The sequence below is a fragment of the Ochotona princeps genome, chromosome 10 (genome assembly GCF_030435755.1).
Source record: "Ochotona princeps isolate mOchPri1 chromosome 10, mOchPri1.hap1, whole genome shotgun sequence".
NCBI classification, from domain to species: domain Eukaryota; kingdom Metazoa; phylum Chordata; class Mammalia; order Lagomorpha; family Ochotonidae; genus Ochotona; species Ochotona princeps.
In genome coordinates, this window is record NC_080841.1 from 31468352 (window position 1) to 31481981 (window position 13630).

General features: G+C 43.4%; 1 protein-coding gene across 15 annotated transcripts in view; it reads left to right on the forward strand.

Moving 5' to 3' along the window:
- The window catches only part of DNAH14 (dynein axonemal heavy chain 14), a 230288-nt gene that overhangs the window by 152245 nt on the left and 64413 nt on the right, over nucleotides 1-13630 (forward strand). For 14 of the 15 annotated variants that reach the window (XM_058669242.1, XM_058669230.1, XM_058669231.1 and 11 more), the window contains 2 exons: nucleotides 9518-9715; nucleotides 11530-11691. In XM_058669242.1, coding sequence (XP_058525225.1) covers nucleotides 9518-9715; nucleotides 11530-11691 — 360 coding nt within the window. The remainder of the gene's footprint in view (nucleotides 1-9517; nucleotides 9716-11529; nucleotides 11692-13630) is intronic. The other variant, XM_058669237.1, reaches the window with a different exon arrangement.

Here is a 13630-nt window from a genome sequence, read left to right on the forward strand (position 1 = left end):
GAAGATCACCCCCACAATCCTTGCAGGCCCCAGATCTTTGTCCAAGATGCCATAAAGGCTATCATTGGAGCAGTGATTGTAGGTCCAGATATGATGCCCAAGGCAATCCCCTATCGGGAAACGGGGTCAGGGGCCCGCTCCGGGCCCCCCAACCTCAGGTGTACGGAGCCCAGCAGACACCTGTAACTTCCGGAACAGCGCAGACTCCTTCCAGAGTCCCTCTCCCACGGCGAGGAGCACAGATATTTCAACCCTCCTCAGAGCAACACCAGGTAGCGCAGGACTGGACCTCTGTGCCACCTCTGGAGAGGTATTGACCCCGCTCCTGGTACCCCAACGGATAAAAACAGGAGTCAGGGGCCCCTTACCTAAGAATACCTTGGGCCTGATCCTAGGAAGAAGTAGTGCTACTATGCATGGAATCAGAGTACTCCCAGGAGTGATAGATGAGGATACTCCAGCAGAAATAGAGGTCATGGCAGAATCAGCCAAAGGCACTATAATCATTCCACCTGGAGCTAGATTTGCCCAGCTGATCTTGATCCCCAAGGTTCCAACTGACAACCCCATTCTTAAGAGAGATAGACAAGGAGGATTTGGACATTCTGGCCCCTTGGCATGTTGGGTCTCCGACATGCAAACCCGACCCACCTTACAGTTAGAGATAGAAGGGAGAAAATTCACAGGTTTACTTGATACCGGGGCTGACAGTACAGTTATATCCCAGGCACAGTGGCCAAGTTCCTGGCCATTAGAGGCCACCCCAACCGTTCTCCAAGGGATAGGAACTTCTCAGCCACAGAAAAGTGCCAGGTTGTTAAGGTGGAAGGATCAAGAAGGGCATTCAGGAGTTTTCCAGCCGTATGTCTTACCACATATTCCTATCAATCTGTGGGGACGAGATTTGTTGAGTGCCATGAATGTTGTATTGACCTCTCAGCCTGTGCCAAATATGCTTAATAGACAGGGATACTTTCCTGGAAAAGGTTTGGGCAGACATCTTCAAGGTGACCCCCAACCAGTCTGTGACAGGGTTAAAAATTAGAGGCTGCAATTGAATTGGTAAAGGAACAGCTTGAGAGAAATTAAAAGAAGCCCATTGTTTACAGGCCTTTGCCTATATTTTAATATAACTCAAAAAACAGGCATTCCTTATAATCCTCAGGGTCAAGCCATTGTTGAACGTGCTAACCGCACCCTTAAAGTTTATTTAGAAAAAATAAAGAAGGGGGATGTGGCTGAGCATTGCAGCTCACCCCATTCCTTACTGGCATCTGCCATCTATGTGTTAAATTTTTTAACTGTCACTAATGATGTAGCTCCTGCAGAGCGCCATTGGCTTCGCCCTTCTAATGAGAATAAAGGCCAAGTAAAATGGAAAGATCTGGCCACAAATAAATGGCGAGGACCAGATCCAGTACTAACGTGGGGGCGAGGCTCTGTTTGTGTTTTTCCCCAGGATGAAGAAACACCTAGATGGGTTCCCGAGAGACTTACACGACAAATCTCCTTGGCTCCAACTCAACATGATCCCACTCCTAATGATGTTCTTGCAGGATAGGAGACCCTGACAGCAGTGGTGCAACTTCCTGATATCCTGCCCATGGGATCTCCAGCTGCTCCCCGATTTACCATCATATATGTGTTACCCCTGTGAAATGGCATTTAACTGGCAGCATGGATGTTTTAGGAACAAAGCGGAATCTTGGCCATGAGGCTGATGGTCGTAGCCATGATTGCAGTACTGTTTAGTCTTCTTTGCCGCCTATGCAGGCAACAAGCCTGGGAGCAGGTCATTATTTGACAAACCATGATGGTTTTGGCTGTGGAAAACCCTAACGCTCAAGTTTGGTGAACTTGGTGTGATGGGCAGCCAGAGACGGGTAAGATCTGGCAGCGCTGATGACCAACCTAAGACAGGGATTCCCCAGGTGGGGCTCCCCATGACGGGTAAGGCGTCAACTGACTGCTAGACAACCTAAGACAGGCGTCCATTAAAAAAACAAAAAAAGGGGGACATGCAGGCCCCGGTCTCCCAAGGATTAACTCCACAGCTTAGCTTGTTTCTCAGAGCATAACAGGATTGGTAATTTTGGCCTGATACATATAGCCACTGGCTTAACCGCAAGTTCCTGCTTCCTATTGTCAAGTTATCTGCCAAGGGATTGGATAAAACTCAAGGGATTTAGGGTGGCCACTAGAGGATTGGATAAACACTGGGAGGAACTGAAGGGATTTAGGGTTGCCACTACTGGGAGGAACTGAAGGGATTTAGGGTGGCCACTACTGGGAGGAGCTAAGCAGAGTATAAAAGAAAGTCTGGAGTTGCAATAAAGATCAATCTGTCATCGATCGGCATTCGGTGTACTGCGTGTTGCCTTGTCTTGTCTCTCTGCGTTGTCTGCGTTGTAACCCTAGTCCCTCCGCTCGGCTCGGGGTACGTGGCGACGAGGGCGTTGCCAACAGTCTGATATATAGAGAAAGGAGAGAGGGATCTTCCATCCTCAGCTCAATCCCTAAATGGCCACAAGAGGCAGGGCTGTGAAGCCAGGAGCCAGGAACTTCTTTCAGGTCTCCCACATGGGTGCAGGGACCCAAGCATTTGGAACGTCTTCTGCTGCTTTCCCACGTGATTTAGCAGTAAGCTGTATCAGAAGTGAGGCAGCCAGGACATGAATGTTACAGGCAGCAGCTTTATCCATGAAAGAAAAGGAAAAAAAAAAGAAGAAAGAAAAATCGAGAATCAAGATGGTGAAATATAGGGTAAGGACACGTTTAACTGGACGGAGAAACATTTAATCAGGATGAAGCAGAGAGGACACAATCCAGGAAATAGGAGAGGACAGAACAACAGCAGAGGGGTACCTGGAGACTGACAGACACAAGAAAGCAGCGGACACAGCAGTGTGGTGTTGCCATGACTGCGGCATTCAGCTAACAGTGATCTGAACTCCACCAGCAGCCGGATCTCTACCAGCAACCAGGTGGGAAGGGACTTTCACTGGGAGTTTGGGAGGTGAACCCAGACAAAGAACTGTCCATCCTGCTGGTCCGTTTGATTTGACCAGGAGCAGAGACAGAGCAGCAGATCTCAGATGGACAGTGCGAGAACAGGGTGGATTTCATAGACCAGTCAGCCCCCTAGAGCCAAATTGGGCGCCATTTTGCATAAGAAGGGAAAGGACTGAGCGTATGCTGGGCTGGGAATGAAATCATTTCTGACTCAGTGAACTGCAGCAACGTGGCATTCTACAGGTTCCACCCAAGACAGGTCTGGGTAGCTCTCAGACCTGATGGACAAAAGATCAAGAATTCTAGTAGCGGCACGTCAGGTGCCATTTTGTACACTGTGGCAATACTTTAGGACTGCAGGGGACAACAGTGAACTGCGCATGTGCTGAGCTCGCAAGAACTCACTGAGTTCCGTGCATTGCATTGGTCCCACAGGAAAATAATACTGACTGTGGCATCGTACAGGTCAAAATAGGTCCATGTGGCACCCATACCTAATATCCAACAGGTTCCGACAAGATCAGCACCACCAACAACCTAGCTATATAGGACACCTGGTGTCTCCCTAATCCTGAAACCTGCTCCAACTAGAAATGGGAGAAAGGTTGTACAGACAACAGTGCAGCCTCAGCACGATATCACAGGAGGTGGAGATTGGTGAGCCAGGAGTCGGGGCTACAGAATTCCTTGTGGACATCTAACATAAGAACCCAGACCTGGAACTCGCTGGAGGGAGTGGCACAATTGGCTGCAAGCAAAAAGTTGTGTACTTGGGCCCAGCGGTGTGGCCTAGCGGCCAAAGTCCTCGCCTTGAACGCTCCACTATCTCATATGGGCGCCGGTTCTAATCCTGGCAGCTCCATTTCCCATCCAGCTCCCTGCTTATGCCCTTGGAAAGCAGTTGAGGATGGCCCAGAGCTTTGGGACCCTGCATCTGCATGGGAGACCTGGGAGAGGTTCCAGGTTCCTGGCTCCGGATCGGCGCGCAGCACCGGCCATTGTGCTCACTTGGGGAGTGAATCATCAGACGAAAGATCTTCCTCTCTCTCTCCTCCTCTCTGTATATCTGACTTTGTAATAAAAAAAAAAAAGTTGTGTACCAACGACAATAAGTATAATTGAACTGTAGACCTCTGGGTGACACAGTTTAGAAACCTGCCCAATCGAAATGCTGGACTCAGAACCCTAGCCAAGAAAAGACAGAAGAGGGCCCAGCGGCGTGGCCTAGCGGCTAAAGTTCTCGCCTTGAAAGCCCCGGGATCCCATATGGGCGCCGGTTCTAATCCTGGCAGCTCCACTTCCCATCCAGCTCCCTGCTTGTGGCCTGGGAAAGCAGTTGAGGACGGCCCAAAGCATTGGGACACTGCACCCATGTGGGAGACCTGGAAGAGGTTCCTGGTTCCCAGCTTCGGATCGGCGCGCACCGGCCCGTTGTGGCTCACTTGGGGGAGTGAATCATCGGATGGAAGATCTTCCTCTCTGTCTCTCCTCCTCTCTGTATATCTGACTTTGTAATAAAATAAATAAATCTTTAAAAAAAAAAAAAAAGAAAAGACAGAAGAAAGAACAAGTCAGTCAACCACCTCAGCTATATGTTGGCAGCGAAATACTGGGCAAATGAAGACTCTATGATGGACTATGTCAACCAGTAGATTCTTCAACGACCTCACCGAGCTGGGAGTGACAAAAATGGCAGCAGTTCATAACTGGTGAACTATTAAAACCACTTGAGCTGGAGCTCAGAGCACGCCCCATATCCGGGACCTGGGGTGGGTGGGAAACTGGGTGGGGCTTCTCCCTCAGTATCCCCCTTTACCTCAGATACAAGAAGGAAACAATATGGACATAATAGTCTTACCCAATTCCCTATAGCCGCTGAACCTTTTTACCATAATTAACAATGTAAAGATTGTCAACAATATAATTAAAAAATAATAATAATTAAAAAAAAAAAAACCTGCCCCAAGGAGAAGACTCTGCTAACCAGAAGTACAATGATCAAGAGCAAAAGAAGAGACAAAGGCATAATGAATATTACTGAAAACCCCTGCAAAGGGCAAAACCCTATGCCAACCTCAGAGTTAACTGAAGAAGACATCGAGAAAATGGGGCACACAGAATTCAGAAAACTCATTTTAAAGCTTCTGATCAACAATGAGAAGCACATACAAGAGTTCAAAGAATTTAATATTTTACACAAGCAATAACAGCAATAAAGCAAATTAAGACTGATTTATCAGAAATTAAGAACACAGTAGAACAAATTGAAAGTACAATGAAGAGTCTCCAAAATAGAATGAAGCAAGCATAAGAAAGAATCTCAGAATTGGAAAATATTTCCTGTCATCAGAGGGAAGCAAACAAAAAGCTGGAAGCAGAGCTGGATCAGACCAAAAAAAGTATTCAAGAATTGAAAGACACTATTAAGAGGCCAAATGTAAGAGTTATGGGAGTCCCAGAAGGTGCAGAAAGAGAAGCTGAGTTTGCAAATGTATTTAATGAAATAATAAAGGAAAATTTCCCTGATCTAGAGAAAGAATTGGGAAACAACATCCAGGAGAGGCACAAAACTCCCAACAGGTCTGATCAAAAGCGATCTTCACCAAGACACATGATCATCAAGCGCTCTTCAATTGAACATAAGGAAAAGATCCTTAGATGTGCATGTGAAAAAAATTCAATTGACATATAAAGGAATGCCAATTAAGCTCACAGGAGATCTCTCACAGGAAACTCTACAGGCAAGAAGAGAATGGAGTGACATATTCCAGATTCTAAAAGAAAAAGTTGTCGGCCCAGGATAACATATCCAGCAAAGCTTTCTTTTGTCTTTGAAAATGAAATAAAATTCTTCCATAGTAAAGAAAAGTTAAAAGAATTTGCCTGTTCCAAACCTGTCCTACAAATGATACTTCAAGATGTTCTCTTGACAGAGAAGAGGAATAGCACCAAACCAAACCAAACCAAACCAAACGCAAATGGGAAGAACATACCAGTAAAATGACAACAGAAGACTAAACCAATGAACAACCCATTCCTAAAATGATAGGACCAAAGTACCATCCATACATATTAACCCTGAATGTAAATGTCTTATGCTCAATCAAATGTCATGGATTAGTAGACTGGGTTAAAAAACAAAACCCTTCTATTGTTGTCTAGAAGAGACACACTTCACCAACAAAAATCAGCAGAAACTATATCGCATGGGTTTTGATGTTTTCTGTTAGTTTCATCTCTTCCAAATACTTTCTTCTGATTAAGTCATTCAATGACCTTCTGCAAGAAGGTTCTTGATTTTCATTTCTTCCGCTACACGTTAGTCATTTAGTAACATGTTATTTAACTTTATGGTGTTGTTAATTTCTTCTTCCTGATGTTGATTTTGTTTTGTGGCTTTTCATTTAAGGGGATGTATAGTAATTGTGTAATGGAGACCATCATGTCTAGTAAAATGTTATTTAACTTCATGGCATTGTAAACTTCGATTTTTCTTTCTGATGTTGATTTTGTATTATGACTTTTCATTTGAGGGGATGTACAGTAGCTGTGAAATGGAGACTAACATCCAGATGTGAGGCTACAATGTAGTATGCATTTCTACTTCCAGACAAAGATGGACTTACAGTGAAACTGTTTCCTATATCTTGACAGTAGGACGCTGGACTCTCTGCCATTGTCCATTTCCGCAATGATGGACATATGACTGTGTATGAAGAACTATACTTCAGCAATGATATAGAGGACCTAGGTCGTGGAGGTGAACTGGTCTGGGATAAGTGAAATACCAAGAGCCTATGGAACTGTATCATAAAATGATAATAATAACAATAAAATGTAAAATGTGAAAAAAAGAAAAGAGAAAGAAACAGAGGGAGAGAGGGAGAGGGAGGAAGAGAGAGAGAGAAAGGAAGGCAGGCTGGCAGGATTGTGTTTAATGGTAAGAGTTTGTATTTTTCCCCTAAGATTGGAAACAAAAATGTAGAGCCTCACAATTTCTTTTCTAAGGTTTATTTATATTTATTTGAAAGGCACAATTAAAGACATGAGATGAGACAGAGAGAAATCTGTCTGCTGATTCACTCTCTAAATGGCCACAATGGCCAGGGCTGGGCCAGATGGAAACCAGGAGCCTGGAGCTTCTTCCAGGTTTCCCATGTGGATGCAGAGACCCAAGCACTTGGGCCATTAGCAAGGAGCTGGATTGGAAGTGGAGCAGCCAGGATTTAAACTGGTATCCATATGGGATTCCAGTGTCACAGGTACAACTTTGCCTGCTATACTCCAGCCCTATGCCTCGCAATTTGTATGTAAGACAATACCAGAGGTTGTGGTCAGTACCGTTAGGCTAGAGTAAGGAGAGAAAGGACATCCAGATTGAAAAAAAAAAAAAAAAAGGACTAATCCTGTCTTCATTCACCTTCCACATTGTCCTAGTTATAAAAAAAATCCCATTAAAAGTAAACAAATGCCCCACAGATGGTTGTGTAAAAATGCTCCCTGTCAATTTTCTCATGGGGCGGCAACAGAAAGAGATCATGGAAAGCCTTCTGCAGTAACCAGCATGCACAGCATTGATCAAAGCAGCTACTGGCAATGGCACAGAGTGACAGACACTCTTCCTTCATTGCGGGTGGGTATGCAAAATGGCACAGTCACTTTGGAAGACAGTTTGGCAGTTTCATTCAAATGCTAAACATAGCCCTGCCATATGAGCCAGTGAGCGTATTTGCCCAGCTGACTTGAAAACTTATGCCCACACATACACATGCACACAAATGAGTGTAACAACTTCAGTCATGAGTACCCAGTACTGGAAGCCATTGAGTTGGCGTTTTAGTAAGCCAACGAACTGTAGTTAGATTATAAAAACTGTGCATTGATGTTAAAATTTTTCCTTCAGAATAAACGTCTTTTTCATTTCCCTGAAATTTTTGATGTCACCTTTTGTAGCCTCTGTATAAACAAGAGAAAGACATCAGTAAAGTTCCCACTGGGAGGCATTCCACAAAACACCTAGTCAGTAAAACTATAAAATCATCAAAGACAAGTCTGGGACTCAGTCCCAGCCAGTGGAGCCTAAAGGAGACAGTAAGAGAAATGGGGTATGCTGCAGGGCTCCTGTAGCAGGAAAGGGATATTGGATAAAAACAAATGAAATCTGAATGAAGTGTGGACTTAACTGGTGAAAACACACTAATGTTGATTTATTAATTTCACCAAATTCACTAAACTAAAGTTAGATATGAATGATGTGGAAAACTGTAGGGTATGCACAAAGTTTTTTGCACTGTCCGCAGTTTTTCTAGAAATGTAATACTCTTCTAAAATTTATTGTAATGGATGAAATAGTTGAATAGGTGTTTTATCAAAGCTATACAAATGGCTAATAAGCCCATGAGAACATGTCCAACATCATTAGTGATGGAAATACAAATTAAGTCCACCATAGTACTCAGCAATGAACTTAAACTATAATCAAGAAGATGACAGTATAGCAGGTAAATTACTCTCAAGCATTGCTAGTAGTAAGTAAAATATAGCTATTTTGAAAATGGTTTGTGCATTTCTTATAGAGTGTCATGTAGATTTATCAGATAAGTGAGAAATTCCTTTCTATATATCTACAGAAGAGAAAATAAGACAAATGTGCACACAGACTTGTATGCAAATCTCCCTGGCAGCATCATTCAGAATAGCCAAGAAGTGGGAACCAACCAATGACCTTCAGTGGTGAACAGATTAACTAATTGTGGTAGGTAGGGTCATACAACAGAATGTTGTTCAGCACAAAAAGTAGCAAACTGATGATACAAAGAACTTCAAAACTCTTCTGGCAAGTGAGAGAAAGTAGATGCGATGGACTTGGTGTTGCATAACCCACTTAAAACGCCCAGACACAAGGCAGCTTGGTGACCATTCCAGCTTAGTCTTCCGAACGGGAATTGACCACAAATGGATTCAAAGGATCTTTTTAAAGTAATGCAAATTCTAAAACTGGATTGTGGTTACAGTGTATAAATATGTGAATTTCATAAAAAATATTTAACTTGTGCACCGATGTCGTCTGTGAACTCTGCTTTTGTGAAGCTGATTTGAAAAGGTAATACCTGCTGTACTTGCCAAAAAAGCACTTATCAGGAATGGGAAAATACCGATCTACTTTATTATCAGTGAAGAATTCAGTATCAGCAATGACACAGTAGTGATTTATAAGCCTTGAGGTGATGTTTTTCCCAATTATCTTTCCAGTGAGATCATTTTCTGTGATTTTCAGAGGGTATGAAGAGAACAAATGAAAATATTGAATGTGAATGAATGCCTTATAAACTTAATATTTAAACGTTTAAGCCTATGTCTTAAAAAATAATAAATGAAAACATTCTTAGATATTTTTATTATTGACATGCTGAACATAAAAAAGAAAACACCATCCCCTAAAGGATTCTCAAAAAATATATTGGAATCATGGGGTGTGGTGTTGGTTTTTTTTTTTTTCCCACAGATTGGGACAAAGGGATGTGGAAAAGAGAGTTGCACGACCTTGGCCTGTTACTTAACAGAACACAAACTGTATCGAGTGCCTGAGTCTCCCAGCTCTGGGTACGCAGAGTTCAGAGAAGTCGTTAAAAAGGCTTTTATTCAAGCAGGACTAGAAGGGAACCCCACTGTGGTGATGGTCTCTAACTTACACCTAGATCAAGTAAGGACTTTGCTTTTATTATCTCTTACGTTTTCATTTACATAGCCCTCTGCTGAGAAGTTTGATAATTAATAGAAAATAAGAAAATGATGTCTGTAGCTCTACTAACCCATCTTATCCAACCTCATCCAGTCATAACCCACAGGTTGTAGATTGCTTTGAATAAACATGATTTGAAAATAGCTCCTATGTCTTTTTTTTTTTAAGATAGATTTATTTTATTACAAAGTCAGATATACAGAGAGGAGGAGAGACAGAGAGGAAGATCTTCCGTCCAATGATTCACTCCCCAAGTGAGCCGCAACGGGCCGGTGCGCGCCGATCCGAAGCCGGGAACCTGGAACCTCTTCCGGGTCTCCCACATGGGTGCAGTGTCCCAATGCATTGGGCAGTCCTCAACTGCTTTCCCAGGCCACAAGCAGGGAGCTGGATGGGAAGCGGGGTTGCCGGGATTAGAACCGGCGCCCATATGGGATCCCGGGGCTTTCAAGGCGAGAACTTTAGCCGCTAGGCCACGCGAGTTGGTTGACATACCTGAGTTCTGTCAGGGTATTCAGAGTAATGATGTGTGCCCCACCATGTGTGACCTGCACACTTGTCATCTGTAGTCACTCTGTTTCTGTTTGTCCTTCTTCTGCTCACTTGACAATAGGTTTAGGACTTTGCTTGAAAGATACATTTGTGGGCCCGGCACGATAGCCTGGCAGCTAAAGTCCTCACCTTGAACATACTGGGATCCTATAAAGGCACCGGTTCTAATCCCAGCAGCTTCATTTCCCATGCTGCTCCCTGCTTGCGGCCTAGGAAAGTAGTCGAGGACGGCCCAAAGTCTTGGGACCCTGCACCTGCGTGGGAGACCTGGAGGAAGTTTGTGGCTCCTGGCTTTGGATCAGGACAGCACCGGCCATTGTGCTCACTTGGGGAGTGAATCATTGGACAGAAGATTTTCCTCTCTGTCTCTTCTCCTGTCTATGTATCTGACTTTTCAATACAAATAAATAAATCTTAAAAAAAAAAAAAAAAAGCATTTTCTTTACATTCTGGGAAAAAAAAAATGTGTTCATACCATCTCCTTTTTTTAGCTCTTTTACTTTGCTCCAGGTATGGCCAGTCACAGCCAAAAAGAAAAAAAAAATCATTTGGAATGCCATCTTGATGGCACTTACTCCTTTGTGGCAATGTTTCCTGGAAACATCATGTGTTATTTATGACCCAGATATACTTGTACATTTAATTGCTGCTTCAAGCTTCTAATGCTAGGCCTATCCCATACTACTTTATTTTTTTTTTCTTTCGGGTCATTTTTGATTGGTAAACCCAAGTGTTGTGACACATTTACAATCTGGGAAGCTTGGCTTTATTCTGAAAAGCAAAATGTTTTGGCTTTTCTAATAACCCCTCCAGTCGACCTTCTCCCAGCCCTGATTCTCCGCTGTTACCTTCCGCGTTGTCCTGGGAGCCCTGGAGCAGCTGTGTTCTTTCTAGCTTGTCTGCTATTCAAACACAAGTGTAGGCTGCCTGGAGCAGGGGTCCCATCCAGCGTGTTATGTGCCCACTGTTTCAAAACTCCTCCAACACAAGTGTTTGGCATAGCGTCAATACCAGGTTTATGGTTTTTTTACGTTTGAGTGAATGAATAGCTCAATAAAGCCTTTTTAACTGAAAAATAAGTTTTGATGGCTTTAAATTAAGAGTTTAGCTTGTTTTTTAAAAAGCCTTATTTTCGTTTCGGTACTGTGACTTTCTCAAGATGATGTGTGTAGAGTAGAATATATGAATAATTTGTTTATTCTTAACTGTGCTTTTCTCCAAAGCTATTCATTTTGGAAGATTTGAATTGCCTTGTCAACTCAAGGAAAATGCCTGATTTGTTTGAAAATGAGGAGTTGGACAACATCATAATCAGAATCAGAACATTGGTCAAAGATCCTGGCTACGTGGATGATAGACAGTCTTTACTTGCGTTATTCCAAAAGGTACTTATCACTTTGTATTAAAATGAAGGCATATTAATCACTCTATACATGGCTTTCAATTTGGATAAAACTTCCTTAGTTTCCTTAATGTAAGTTTAGAATAATCCCCACCCACCCACCCCACACATACCATACCCCTGGGTCAACCCAAGATGAACATGGTTCTGAGTCTATCATTGACTTTTTAAAGAAATAGTAACTGGAGACAACCAAATGAAAGGTCAAATGACTACTTTTTACAGTGAGATTTCTTCCTGGCTAAGGGTTTGGGGCTGTATTAGTAAAAAAAAAAATAAATAAAAGGTTTCATCCCTTCGATCAGCCCTAAAGTTAACCAGAAGGTAACAGATACAGAGAGAAATAAATGGGCCAGAGAAGGGGGTGCAGAGAATGGATGCAGCAGCCGGGTGACTGTGAGATGTTGACACCAGATGAGGGAATTAGCATTTCTATGTGTTTCTGGCATGATGGCAATTGATCAGTAGCTCACTGAATGGAAAGACATGACTCAAAGCACAAATGTCCCCTGGGGATGGGCCACGAGTTACTCTTTGTCTCTCAGTTGTGTCCGTTTTTGTGTATCATAGGATCATCTGAAAATTGATCCTGTTGGCCACCAGACATTACTCAACAGATACTTAGTGTACCACGGATGATGTTTTAACAGTGATTCAGTGAAATGCGAACAGTGAAATAGAACAGTGTAATGTGACTGGATGCCGGATTCAGTTACATTTTAAAATTTCATGTTACCAATGAGGCTGGAAGTTACCATGATCATTTAGGGCATTCTAGTCCCTTGTTAGTGTAATACAGAATCCCAGTACTAGATTTTAGGTATTTATTTCATTATTCATATGTATTGCTAATTGGTTCAATACAAGGAAGAACAATGGCATTCTGACTTGGAGTGTGAAGAATAGAGCACTCCAGGAATGCATGGGCATTGTGGCACAGCATGTAAGCTGCCACCCACCTCCCATATCAGAGTGCTGGAGTTCAAGTCCCACCTCCATTTTCCATCCAGCCTCCTATTAGTGCATGTCCTGGGAGACAGACAGTGATGACTCCAGTACAGCCACTAATGTGGGATACCCACGTTGAGTTCTGAGCTCCTGGCTTTGGCTGGCTCAGCCCCTGTCGGCTATAGATATTTGGGAAGTGAACCAGCGCGTGGAAGATCTCTGTCTCTTGTATTCTCTCTCTTCCTCCCACTCTTTGTCTTTCTCTGAAAAGATCTTTCTCAGAAAAGATCTGACCTTTTAGTCATTTCAGTTTTTCTGTACTCATTTGGCAAAATAGATGGCTGGGCACTTGAAGGTCATATCCTTTTGTGCTCCAAGTTGGACTCTTGAATTGAAAAAATCCTGACCCTCTGAGACTGCTGTCAGTAATGTGATTTACTGCCAAGTGACAGGTGAGAATAAGAAGGAAAGAATCGCGCTCCAAACCCAGTCTTGCTAAGAACCCTGGGATAGCGGCGCACGGCCAGGTCTTAGGAAGAAAAGGGCTACACACTTCAAAGCCAACGAGCACTTAGCCTGGGATATGCAGCCTTGGCCAGGAGCTGGTATTACTTGGCTGGTATTCTGTAGCTGTGGGAGGTGTAGCCGCCACCTCTGACACCTTGTCCATCCTGTCAGGCTCTGTTGGTGCCTCTGCCTACCACCTGTGCTTTGTTGACCATCTTCTCGCTTTGCATTTCCCTGGGTCGTAAGTGCACACACACTTCCACACCTACCCAGAGAATAGTTACAAAGTAAGATCCATTGCCTTGTGCTGTCTTGCTGAACTGGGCTCAAGCCCCAGAACATTCCTGCACAAGGGATATACAGCCTGAGTCCAGCACCTCCCCTTCCCAGTCCATCTAAGCCACCTGGACTTGAACCACCTGTTGTCCTCACTAGGGCTTCCATGCAACTCACATTTTCCCTCAGAG